Source organism: Dromiciops gliroides, chromosome 1 (genome assembly GCF_019393635.1).
Source record: "Dromiciops gliroides isolate mDroGli1 chromosome 1, mDroGli1.pri, whole genome shotgun sequence".
Taxonomy (NCBI): domain Eukaryota; kingdom Metazoa; phylum Chordata; class Mammalia; order Microbiotheria; family Microbiotheriidae; genus Dromiciops; species Dromiciops gliroides.
This window is the reverse complement of record NC_057861.1, coordinates 33,027,517-33,038,496: the sequence shown is the minus strand read 5'-3', so window position 1 is coordinate 33,038,496 and position 10,980 is coordinate 33,027,517. Positions and strand designations below refer to the sequence as shown.

General features: G+C 44.6%; 1 protein-coding gene across 1 annotated transcript; it reads left to right on the top strand.

The window, feature by feature from the left end:
• The first annotated feature begins 57 nt into the window (after positions 1–57).
• Positions 58–10,921, top strand: EIF2B1 (eukaryotic translation initiation factor 2B subunit alpha). Its single transcript, XM_043970419.1, has 9 exons — positions 58–209; positions 2,064–2,165; positions 2,807–2,943; positions 3,033–3,149; positions 4,798–4,910; positions 5,834–5,902; positions 7,811–7,886; positions 9,016–9,141; positions 10,032–10,921. Exons 1-9 carry the CDS (start codon positions 197–199, stop codon positions 10,194–10,196), a joined length of 918 nt encoding a protein of 305 aa, XP_043826354.1. The 5' UTR covers positions 58–196; the 3' UTR covers positions 10,197–10,921.
• Positions 10,922–10,980: the final 59 nt, after the last annotated feature.

Sequence of the window (10,980 nt, the reverse complement as noted above, 5' to 3'; positions counted from 1 at the left end):
CGAGGCGACGAAAAAGTTTGGCCTCGTCGGGCCACCGTACGCACGGGGCTGCTGGGAAATCGGTCCCGGCAGTGGGCCGGCCGCGCGTGCCTCGGGCTGGGCTGTCAGTCTCGGCGGTCGCTCGCCCGGGGAGAGGTTGGTGGGAGCGCGAACGGCTCCCGGGCCGCGTCGCGCTTCTCACTGTCGCCGAGACGCCATGGACGACCAGGGTAATGTGAGGCGGGCTTGTTGGACCTGGGACTCCCAGAGCTAGGGGGGTGGGGGTGGGCGGCTAGACTTGGAGTCTGGAGAACCTGGGTGCGAATTCCTCCTCGGACCCCTACCAGCCCTTAGAGCGGAAAGCGCGCTGGATTTGGAGTCAGAGGACCCGGGCCCAGTCCCGCCCCGCCTCAGTTTCCTCTTTTGTAAAACGGGGAGACGAGACCGGATGGCGTTTAAGCTCTCGCCTCTCTCTAAGTCTGCATCCTCGGCCCCCTGCCTTGGAGTCGGAGGATCTGAGTTCCAGACCTAACCTCCCTGGGCCTCGGTGCATTCGTCCGTAAAGCGAAAGGGTTGGGCCGGATGGTCTCCGAGGGCCCCCCCGCCCAACCCCAGCTTTGAAGGTTTGATCTCGGGAGACTCCCATCTGTCTGCTCTGTGTATGCGTATGTGTACACGTGTGTGTGTGTACAGAAACATGCACGCGCATACACGTGTGTGCGGGTACAGCTGTACATGTGTACACAAACATGAACGCGTGTGTGTGTGTGCAGGTACAGGTGTACGTGTGTGTACACAAACATGAATGCGTGTGAGTACTTGTGTTCGGGTACAGATGTAGGAGTGTGTTGCATACATATGTTATGGGGTTTCCCCATCTCCGCACCTTCTACAAGAAGCCTGTCCCGAGTCTCCCATGCCTGTGCATTCTCTCCAGCTCCTCTTGCCTGTGTCTTGTTTGTACACGGCTGTCTCTCCATTAGACCGTGAGCTCCCGGAGCACACTTAGCACCCAGTAGGCGCTTCACGTGTATTTCTCGACTTGACGCCTCAGTGATTGTTTCATTTTGTCTCCAGTGCGGAGCAAGGACTGTTTTTGTCCGTCCTTTATATCCTCAGTGCTTAGCACGGTGACCGGCACATAGTAGGCACTTGGTAAATGGCTTGTTGACCTACACGCTGGCCCCATAAACCTGTCTGAGCCTTATCTGGAAAAAAAAGACATATGAGTTATATATGGATAATATGTATTATATATTTATTCTGTTGTATAAAGAGCGTAAGCACCTTGAGGGCAGAAACAGTTTTGTTTGTCTTTCATCTCTATCACATAATGTGAATCAATCAACTAGTATTTATTAAGTACCTCCTGGATGCCAGGGATTTGACAAATGGGAAACAGCTCTTGTCCTCAGGGTCCTGCTGAGGAAGACAAAAAGTACTTTTGCCACAATAGTCAAAACAGACAGAATGTCTTTTTGGAGGGAGGCATTAGCAGGGCGGGACCAGGGAAGGCTTTGTGTACAGGGTGGCTTTGTGTTTGCCTTAAGAGGTGCTTAATAAATGCTCATTTACTTGAATTGCTGAACTGATGAGGTTGTTGCAAAGATTAAATGAGGTAGTGTTATATAAAGTACCACATAAACCTTAGAGTGATTTTTTTCTGGGCAGGGAACCCCCAGTTTAGAATCTCCTTCCCCTTCTGCAGATCAGTAGTTTCTCTGTAATTCTGCAGGTGTAATGAGATACTGGGAGAGTAGGGACGGCTGCTAGATGTGGAGTCAAAGCACCTGCCTAGGTGTTGGTTGTGTCCTGGGCCATGTCAGACGCTCAGGCCCCCCTTCTTTTGCCCTATGAATGTGTGGTGTTATAGTAGGTGCACAGGATGTAGAGTCGGAGGATCTAAACTCCTAGCTCTGACACTGTTCTTCCTCTAGGAAATGAAGGGTTTATTATTTTCTGACCTCTCACCCTAGGGGCTGACAGACCCCAGGCATGACAAGCTCCCATAGGTTATTCTGTAGATTATCCAGCTTGCCTCCTGAAACCTGACAGATTTCTCTGGACATGCTTCTCTTTCCTAGAGCTGATCGAGTACTTTAATTCCCAAATGAAAGAAGATCCTGATGTGGCTTCTGCTGTGGCTGCCATCCGCACCTTGCTTGAGTTCTTGAAGAGAGACAAAGGTGAGAAGATCTAGATCATCAGTCTCCCAAACGCTCAGACCTTTCTCCAGAAAAAAATCTAGGAAAGCCTTATATGTCTGTGTGTCTGCATGGCCTCATGCCCCATCACTCCTGACTGTTCTTAATTTAAAATTATTTTTGATCCAGTTCCTGATTCTGATCAACTGACATTCATTGATTAAGTACCTACTATTCACCAGCCACTATGCTAGGTTCTGGGGAAACTTGAATAAGAAAAGAGAACTCAACTTTATATTTATCATCTTAGATAAAATACATTACCTTTTCCACAGAATAATGCTCAGAGAGCCCTTTGCACAATGGAGATATGTTTTGGATTCATGTGGGTATTTCCTGTACAAAAACATACATTTAGTTCATTGTTGTGCTAGCAGAACACATTTTTATTCCCAGATAAATAAACTGGGTTCACATTTTTAGTAACTCTTTCAAATTAATTCTTCCTGACATGCCAATAACATAGGCAGGTTGTGATATTTTACAGAGTAAGTACAGCAGGATATAGTGAAAAGAACACTCAGTGGCATTTAGTACATCTAGAGATCTGTTTGTACAATTGTCCTGTAAGAAGGTCATTTCCCAAACCCACGTTTTATCCTACTATATATTGAACTTTGCAGGGGAGACAATTCAGGGTTTGAGAGCAAATCTCAAAAATGCCATCACAATCCTGTGCAGCGAAGACTCTTCTGTGGCCGTCTCCTCGGGTGGAGAGCTCTTCCTTCGATTCATCAGTCTCACCTCACTGGAGTACTCAGTAAGTTGGTGTCCTGTGCAGACCGCTCCTGTGTCTCTGCTGGTGGCTGGGTATGGTCTCTACCTAGATTTTTCTTTCCCTTTTTCTAGGATTACTTAAAGTGTAAGAAGATCATGATTGAGCGAGGAGAGCTCTTCCTCAGGAGGATCTCACTGTCCAGAAGTAAAATTGCAGACCTGTGCCACACCTTCATCAAAGATGGAGCTGTGAGTGGAAGCCTGAGTCATCGGTGCTCCATGGGAGAAAATGACCTAACAGTGTCTGTAAAGAGGTGTTGGGAAGGGCTGTGTGGCTCTAGGACTCATGGGTAACTAGGACGATCAGACTTTTGTGGAGGCTCTCTCAACCATCGTACGTCCATGTTGTCATACACGCACATACCACTGGGCTAATTGGCTCATCCCCTTTTGTCTCTTAAATACACCCTTGGTGTTCATCCCCTTTGAAGTACATGAGTTATTACTGAAACAATTTAAGGGCCATGGGTCGGCTTGTTCATCATTTTTGCCTGACCAGAAATGAGATCATTGACTCCCTCACCATTTATGTTCTCCATCAAACAAACACAGCCAGGTTAAGTTACTTGAGCCTTTCATTTGTTATATGTCTGTACCCTAGTGTGCTCTAGTTTAATAATACCACCCAGTAAAATTCCATTTTTGTCCTTATATCCTTGGCTCCTGACAGAATACTTTGCACACAGTAGGTGCTTAATAAGCAGTTGTTAAATGCAACAACCCTTTATAAGTTCCTGTTGTGTGTACAGGGTGGTGCTAGATCCTAGGGCTGCAGAGGTCTGGGGCCCTGTTGGTCTGACCAGCTTTGTACAGCTTCATTCACTTAACTCCTTAAATTAAAATATGAAAACTTGACCTACATTGTTTATTCTTTGTTTTCAAAGAGGACCAGTGACTCCTGGTAGAGGTGGACCAAATGGAGACTTACAAAGAGTGAGTCATAATCCAAGGGAGTCACTGAACCATGGCAGCTCTAGCCAGGGTCACTGGGTCAGGGTTCGAGTTAGTTAGAAGGGACCTTGACAGTCATTTAGACCAACCCTACATTTTACATGAGGAAACTGAGACTCTGAGAGGAAAAGTCACTTACCTAAGGTCACACAGTAAGACGAAGATCTGGGTTTCAATTCCAGGCTCACTCCAGGTCCATATTAAGCTCATCGATCTAGAGGATGGGTGTTTAGAGAAGATCGTGGGTTCTGGTGAGGACCACAAAGTTGCATCTAGAGTTAGTAATGTCAAATGCAAATAGAAAGCATGTTGACTTGGAAAGCCACAAATTAACATTATCTTTGCTATGTCGTATTCTAGGTTTTGTTAAACTTTCCCAATATTTTACCTGGTTCCTTCCAAGTGGCACCTTTAATCTACACAAACCCCTTCATTTTACAGAGGAAACAATCAAGTGACTTGCCTAAGGTCACACAAGTGGCAGAGTTTTGAAACCAGGAAATTAGACTACAAATCCACTGTTCTTTCCATTGTCTCCACTGCCTCCTTCTGAAGGGGAGTGGGGCAGGGAGGAAATAGAACCATAAAATATTTCTGTGGATTATAGGATCTTTTTGAAACCTGGGGAGGGGGGGGGGCAGCAGTTTGAATGTGCCAGGGATTGGCTGTCACCTTCCAGATATGCTTTACACACAAGGCTGATTTGGGGAAAGGAATATTTATTGGGAAGTATCAGAATTCTGACCTGTCGTACTATTGTGGCAAATGGAACATAGGTTACATGAGACTATCATGAGGCAACATGAGCAACTTTGTACAGCTTCATTCAACTCCTTAAGTGAAAAGAGGCAAACTCATCAGTTGTTAACATCTCTCCTTTTGATAGAGGATCTTAACTCATGCCTACTCCCGAGTGGTGCTCAGGGTCCTGGAGAAAGCAGCTGCCGCCAAGAAACGCTTCAGCGTGTATATCACAGAGTCCCAGCCTGACTTATCTGGGCAAGTATCCTTCTAGTCTGTCATTTTTAGGTGTGAACCAAGCATTGTGGTCCATGTCATCATTGGCCATGTGAGGCCTCTCAATAGCCAAGACGCACCTAAGAGCAGAGGGCCAGCCCACTGAGGGGGGGGGTGGCTTGAAGAATTCCTCCCAGGGTGCAGGAGGTGGCCAGGAGACAGTAAGCTGTGGTGGAGAAAGTAAAACTATCTTCTATCGCGCTGTTTATTTTTTATCAGTCTTTTGACATATTCACTTTCTGACAAATATCAACCTCCCGTCTCCCCCCTTTCCTATTAAAAGGTGAAGCTACACCAGCTGCCTAATGGAGGAATTGAGAAGAACAGTTCGTGTCACTTTTCTTTTTCTTGACTTACTGATTGTTAGCAAAAAAAATGTCCATCTTAACGTTAATTCCATAATATGGAACCACTGTTGTCTGTTGTCTTTGACCTAAGTTGTGTTGCCTCTTGGTGCTGTCTTTATTTATATGTTGTAGTCATTGGGTAAAGTTTGTTCCTTTGGCTCTGCTTTTTCACTCTGTATTAGTTCACACAGATCTTCCCATGTTTCTCATTCCTCACAGGACAGTAAGAGTTGATCAAGTTTACAGACCACAGTTTGTTTACTACAACTCTTCTTATTAGAACTTAGAACAATGATGCAAACTATTATGGTAGCAGAAAACTTCCTTTGATGTGTGCTGATTTTAAACAAATCCTGTGGGCGATCTGACAATGCCTGACATTGTAAAAGATTAAATATGTCTTTTTGTTAGAGACAAAAGTCTAAAGATCTGCCCTTTAGGCGCACGTCAGTGTTAACTGAGCCCCCTAAAGATGCTGATCATTGTTTAAACTCGGAATTGACCGTACATATTCCTTTTCAAAGGCATTTCCTAACACTCCTGAAATTTTATTTGCAGGGTGAAAATGGCAAAAGCTCTCAGCAGTTTGAATGTGCCAGTCACTGTGATTTTAGATGCTGCTGTTGGGTGAGTTCACTCATTTCCTGGAATACACCCATGCTTTTCTGATCTTCTGTAGAAGGCTGGCTTGGAGTACTGTTGTAAATTGAAGGTTGGAATACTTGTAAACTTATAATAAGTAGCTTGACATTTCTCAACTAATAACTACACGAGATTAGCAAGCCCAATGTCAGCATGGACCTGGTGATTTGCTCAGTCTAGGACTGTGGGACACTGAAGGAAGCAGGAGTGAATTGCTAACACGATTATTAAAGGGTGAGGGTATTTTAAGGGCGAGAAACAAAAGTCACATACACAAATTGTGGGGGGAGGGGAGCTTGAGGAGAATACCTTTGGGATTAAGATTTTAGCAGTGATTGGTGGTCTGTCTTTATTCTAGAATACAGCATCACTGGTACCCTGTTCTGTCATTTCTACCATGTTGGGTTTCCTGAGATCGGGTGCCAAATATTGGGCTTGTCTGCAAATTCCCTGAAGAGAATTAATGTGGTTGCTAATTTTTTTCTTTTGTGTGTGTGTGTGAAAGTGAAATTAAAATTTATTGATTAGTCATATGACCAATTCATGACAAATAATTAAACAGCAAGATACATTCTGTAGTTACTCCTCAAGACTGGGGTTTTGGTGCCTCTTCAAATTTGAATGTTGGGAATGTATTCATGTCTGCTTTACCATACATCTGCTTAAGCTTGAACAGTTCCCTGCCCAGATCTTGTTGATGACCTATATCAACACGTCCTCCAGCTGCCTATCTCTTGGATTTATATTCTCTAATTTTGTCTACAAAGAGTTTTTTAACAGGATCAAGTTCCTTGTTAAATGCAACAGCTATAATACCAATGTTCCTTCGAAAATATACTGAAGTTGTGAACTGAACAAGAGATAAAAACCTGGAAAGCCTTTTAAGAGCCATGGTGATCCTAACCCCACCACCGTTCAGTCTCAGTCACCTTGCAACCCGGCTGGACGCCCAAAGACTTGAAGCCACTAGAGTCCTACTTCCAGCCTTGGCCCCCGGTTGCTAATTTCTTAATAGAAAGACAAATTGTCAGATGAGTAAGGAAATTAGAGATATTTCCAGAAGCATCCATTGGGAAGAGCTCAGGTTATTTATTGCAGAAAGGATGAGTCTAAAAAAATCATGAAAATGTTTTGCATCACTTTCCATGTATAATTGATAACGTATTGCTTGCCTTCTAAAAGGGTGGGAGAAGGGCAAGAGGGGAGAGAATTGAGTTAAAAGTTTGGTTTTTTTTTTTAAGAAAGTATGAGACTGGGGCAGCTAGGTGGCGCAGTGGATAGAGCACCGGCCCTGGAGTCAGGAGTACCTGAGTTCAAATCCGGCCTCAGACACTTAACACTTACTAGCTGTGTGTGACCTTGGGCAAGTCACTTAACCCCAGTTGCCTCACTAAAAAAAAAAAAGAAAAAGAAAGAAAAAAGAAAGTATGAGACTGTCCTACCAGAAGTTTTCTTACTTAAGTTGTTATATCAACAAGGAATAGTGGTTAGAGATATGGCCTTGGAGCCAGGAAGACCTGGGTTTGAGTTCTGCCTACGACCCATCCTGGCTAGGTGACCCCAGGAAAGTCACTTGACCTCTCAAAGTCTCAAAGACTAAATTGCAGAGGAGTGTCAACCTGCTTTGGTGGAGGGTATTTCCTGGCCTGGTAGGTAGCTCCAGATATGAATGCAGTCCCAGTCTGGTCACAAAGCTCTGTATCAGAACTCAAATCCAAGGATTAATCTTGTAGCTTGCTCTCAGTTCTCCAGGAAGCCAAGTTCAAAAAAGGGGAAGGTGAGGTGACTGTTGTCACAGGAAAACAATCCCCATTTGCCCATGTTGGAATTGCTTAAGAGGGGCAGGTGGATTGGTGGTCACTGTGTCACATGGACCTTTCTTTATCCTCATAGCTACATCATGGAGAAAGTGGATCTCGTGATAGTTGGTGCAGAAGGAGTTGTTGAAAATGGCGGCATTATTAACAAGGTATGTGTAGATGAGGTGCAGGTTGGTGATGCTGTAGTTAGAGCTCTAAGCCTGGAGCATCCTACTCAGTTTCCTGAGTTCCAGTCTGGCCATTGACACTAGTTTTGTGACCCTGGAAGTGACTTCACCCCATTTGCCTCAGTTTCCTCATCTGTAAAATGAGCTGGAGAAGGAAATGGCAAACCAGTCCAGGATCTTTCCAAGAAAACCCCAAATGGGGTCACAAAGAGTTGGACACGACTGAAAACAACAGACTTGTAGATTTGCTCAAGCACTTCTTTGGTGCTAGAGGCAGCAGACCTTGGGTCCCTTAGAGAGGAGCCAGTCTTTAGTGCAGGGCTGCTATGGGCCTATTTGGGGCCTTCTTCAGTCACTGTTATTAAGCTTTAACTCACCCAAACATCATGTTATCCTGGACTTTACCATCTCTTTCCACAAGCCATAAGTACACAAACTGGAGAAACTTTATTTTGTCCAGATTTCTTTTTCTTTTTTCTTTTTTTTTTTTTGCAGGGCAATGGGGGTTAAGTGACTTGCCCAGGGTCACACAGCTAGTAAGTGTCAAGTGTCTGAGGCCGGATTTGAACTCAGGTCCTCCTGATTCCAGGGCCGGTGCTTTATCCACTGCGCCACCTAGCCGCCCCCCAGATTTCTTTTTCTTTCTGGGAATTCTGGGAATATGCTTCACATATTAGGGGAAAGAACAGGTTTCTACCTGTTCTCAACAGAACTAGAGACAAAGTTGAGGGGAGATGATCGTTTCATTTAGTACCAGAAATATTCCAGGATTCATTTGAGGGCATCCTTTGAATTTATTTCTGCTGATGCTTATTTATAGAGCAATGAATCCCAGTGGATGCCATTAAAATAAAAAGCAGGTGACGTGGACTTACGTTGGAATTCCTTCGTTGGCTCTCTTTGATCTGTTTGTAGAGGACAGACAGAACCTCTCCTTGCACGTTCTCTATGTTCCATCACTTGATCTCTGAGGGAAGGGTTTAGGGAGACAGTTTGTCTTTTTGTGCGTCACTGCTGGTCCAGCCTTGGCGTTCTGTTGGCACCCACATTGTACAGGAACTCAGAGTCCAAGGTTAAAAGGCCTCTTCTTTTCACACCTGTAACTCCACAGATTGGCACCAATCAGGCAGCCGTGTGCGCCAAGGCACAGAACAAGCCCTTCTACGTAGTCGCAGAAAGTTTCAAGTTTGTCCGACTTTTTCCTCTGAATCAGCAAGATGTGCCAGAAAAGTTTAAGGTAAGAGATTTAGTGACATGTTACAAAGGCCAGGTCCAGAAGTCTCTAATTTTAATTACCCACACGCATACAGAGTGGAGCATTTTCACATTTTTAAATTGAAAATCATAAAATTTGCATATACAACCAAGCATATCAGCTCAATTCAGGGAGCATTTGTGAAAGAACCCCTGGTTTACAAGGCAGTACAAAAAACTGAACAACTCCTCTCCTAAGGAGCTGCCTATGGGTAGGGGGATACAGCCTTGCACGTGAACACACACAGGGACAGGGTGTCATGCTGGGAAGAGGGACAGTTGAGCCTTCTATGGAGGAAGTGAAGGGATGGTTAAGAGGGGGAGAGTGTCCTATCAGTGGAGTAGCCTCAGGCCATGGTAACAGCATACCCTGTGAAGGGGCCTGCCATGAACTACAGCTGGGAAGATGGGCTGGAGGCCTTTAAATGCCCGATTCAGTCATTTGTGCTGCATCTGGAGGCAGGAGGAGCACTGTCTGAGCTGTCTTAAGAATGTCCATTCAGCAACTCTGTGGGTGGGTTGGGGAGAAGAGGCCATAGGGAGGTCAGGCAGGCATGGAGTGGCAGTAAGGCCCTGAGCTAGGGAAGGAGGAATGCCAAGAGATGTCACGGAGAAGGGATAGCCCGCCAAGGCTTGCCAAGTGGTCTGAACCTTCATGCAGCAGATAGATTTAAATGGGGAAATAGACACAGCAGCATCTCCTCGTGACAGGCCCCATAGTGGCCGTCCCTCCCCTGGCTAGCTCAAAGAGAGCCACTGATTTCTTCCAGCACCAAGCTTCTGGCTTAGTGTTTGTTGAATGTCAGCAACACAGTGGAGAGAACCATGGTTTTCTCCTCCTTCCTTCCAGTTAATGTATTTTTCCTTCCTCAGTACAAGGCAGACACACTGAAGTCTCTTGAAACTGGACAAGATCTCAAAGAACACCACCCTTGGATTGACTACACCCCGCCTTCCTTAATCACACTACTGTTTACAGACCTTGGGGTGCTGACACCCTCAGCGGTCAGTGATGAACTCATCAAGCTTTACCTCTAGTTTCCAGCCCTCTTTGACCATCAAGTTTACCAGAAACCCAGGGAGATGAACCAAGACAAAGTGGAGTAAATAAAACTTCCAAGCATTATGGACTATTTCAATCCAACAAGCACCATGTGTACTCATATGCTTTCCTGCATAAGACATAGTGTCCAGTTATCCCTTCCACGTCACAATTTTCCCCATTGCAGTTTCAATGTGTCTCGAGGGTAGGCATAAGAAATTAAGTGGAAATTTCGGGGCCGTTTTGCAGAAGCCACAGATAACATGAGAAGGCCAGCAGATGACACAGAGCCTCTGACCAAATACATAATCGAAATTTTACAACAAGGTATTGTAAGTTCAGATTTCTCTGGTACAAAAGGAGGGAGGGCCAAAACATTTTACATGGATTTTCCTGATGATTGGGGGTGCCATGCCCCTAACCCCCATAATGATAACTATTATAATAATGATCATTCTAAAGACACAAGATCTTGTCTAAACCAAGATAATCATTAGAAGTATCAGTCCTCTTTTAGAGTATATAAATGAAGAAATTCAGGGCTGAATCCAAATTTTCTCTATACCATGGAAAAACTTTTTTAATAAAAGTGTAAATACGTATAGGCAACTCAAGTACCCATTTTTGCTTATCCAAGGCCTATCCAAATTAAATTTGTTTTTTCCCTTCACACTCAAACCAAATTGCACTCAAAGTTTCCATTTAAGAATTGTTAACAATCGTTAAGTGCTTCATGTGTGTCTCTTTTGATCTCATTAATTAATTCTAATGCTGTACTCT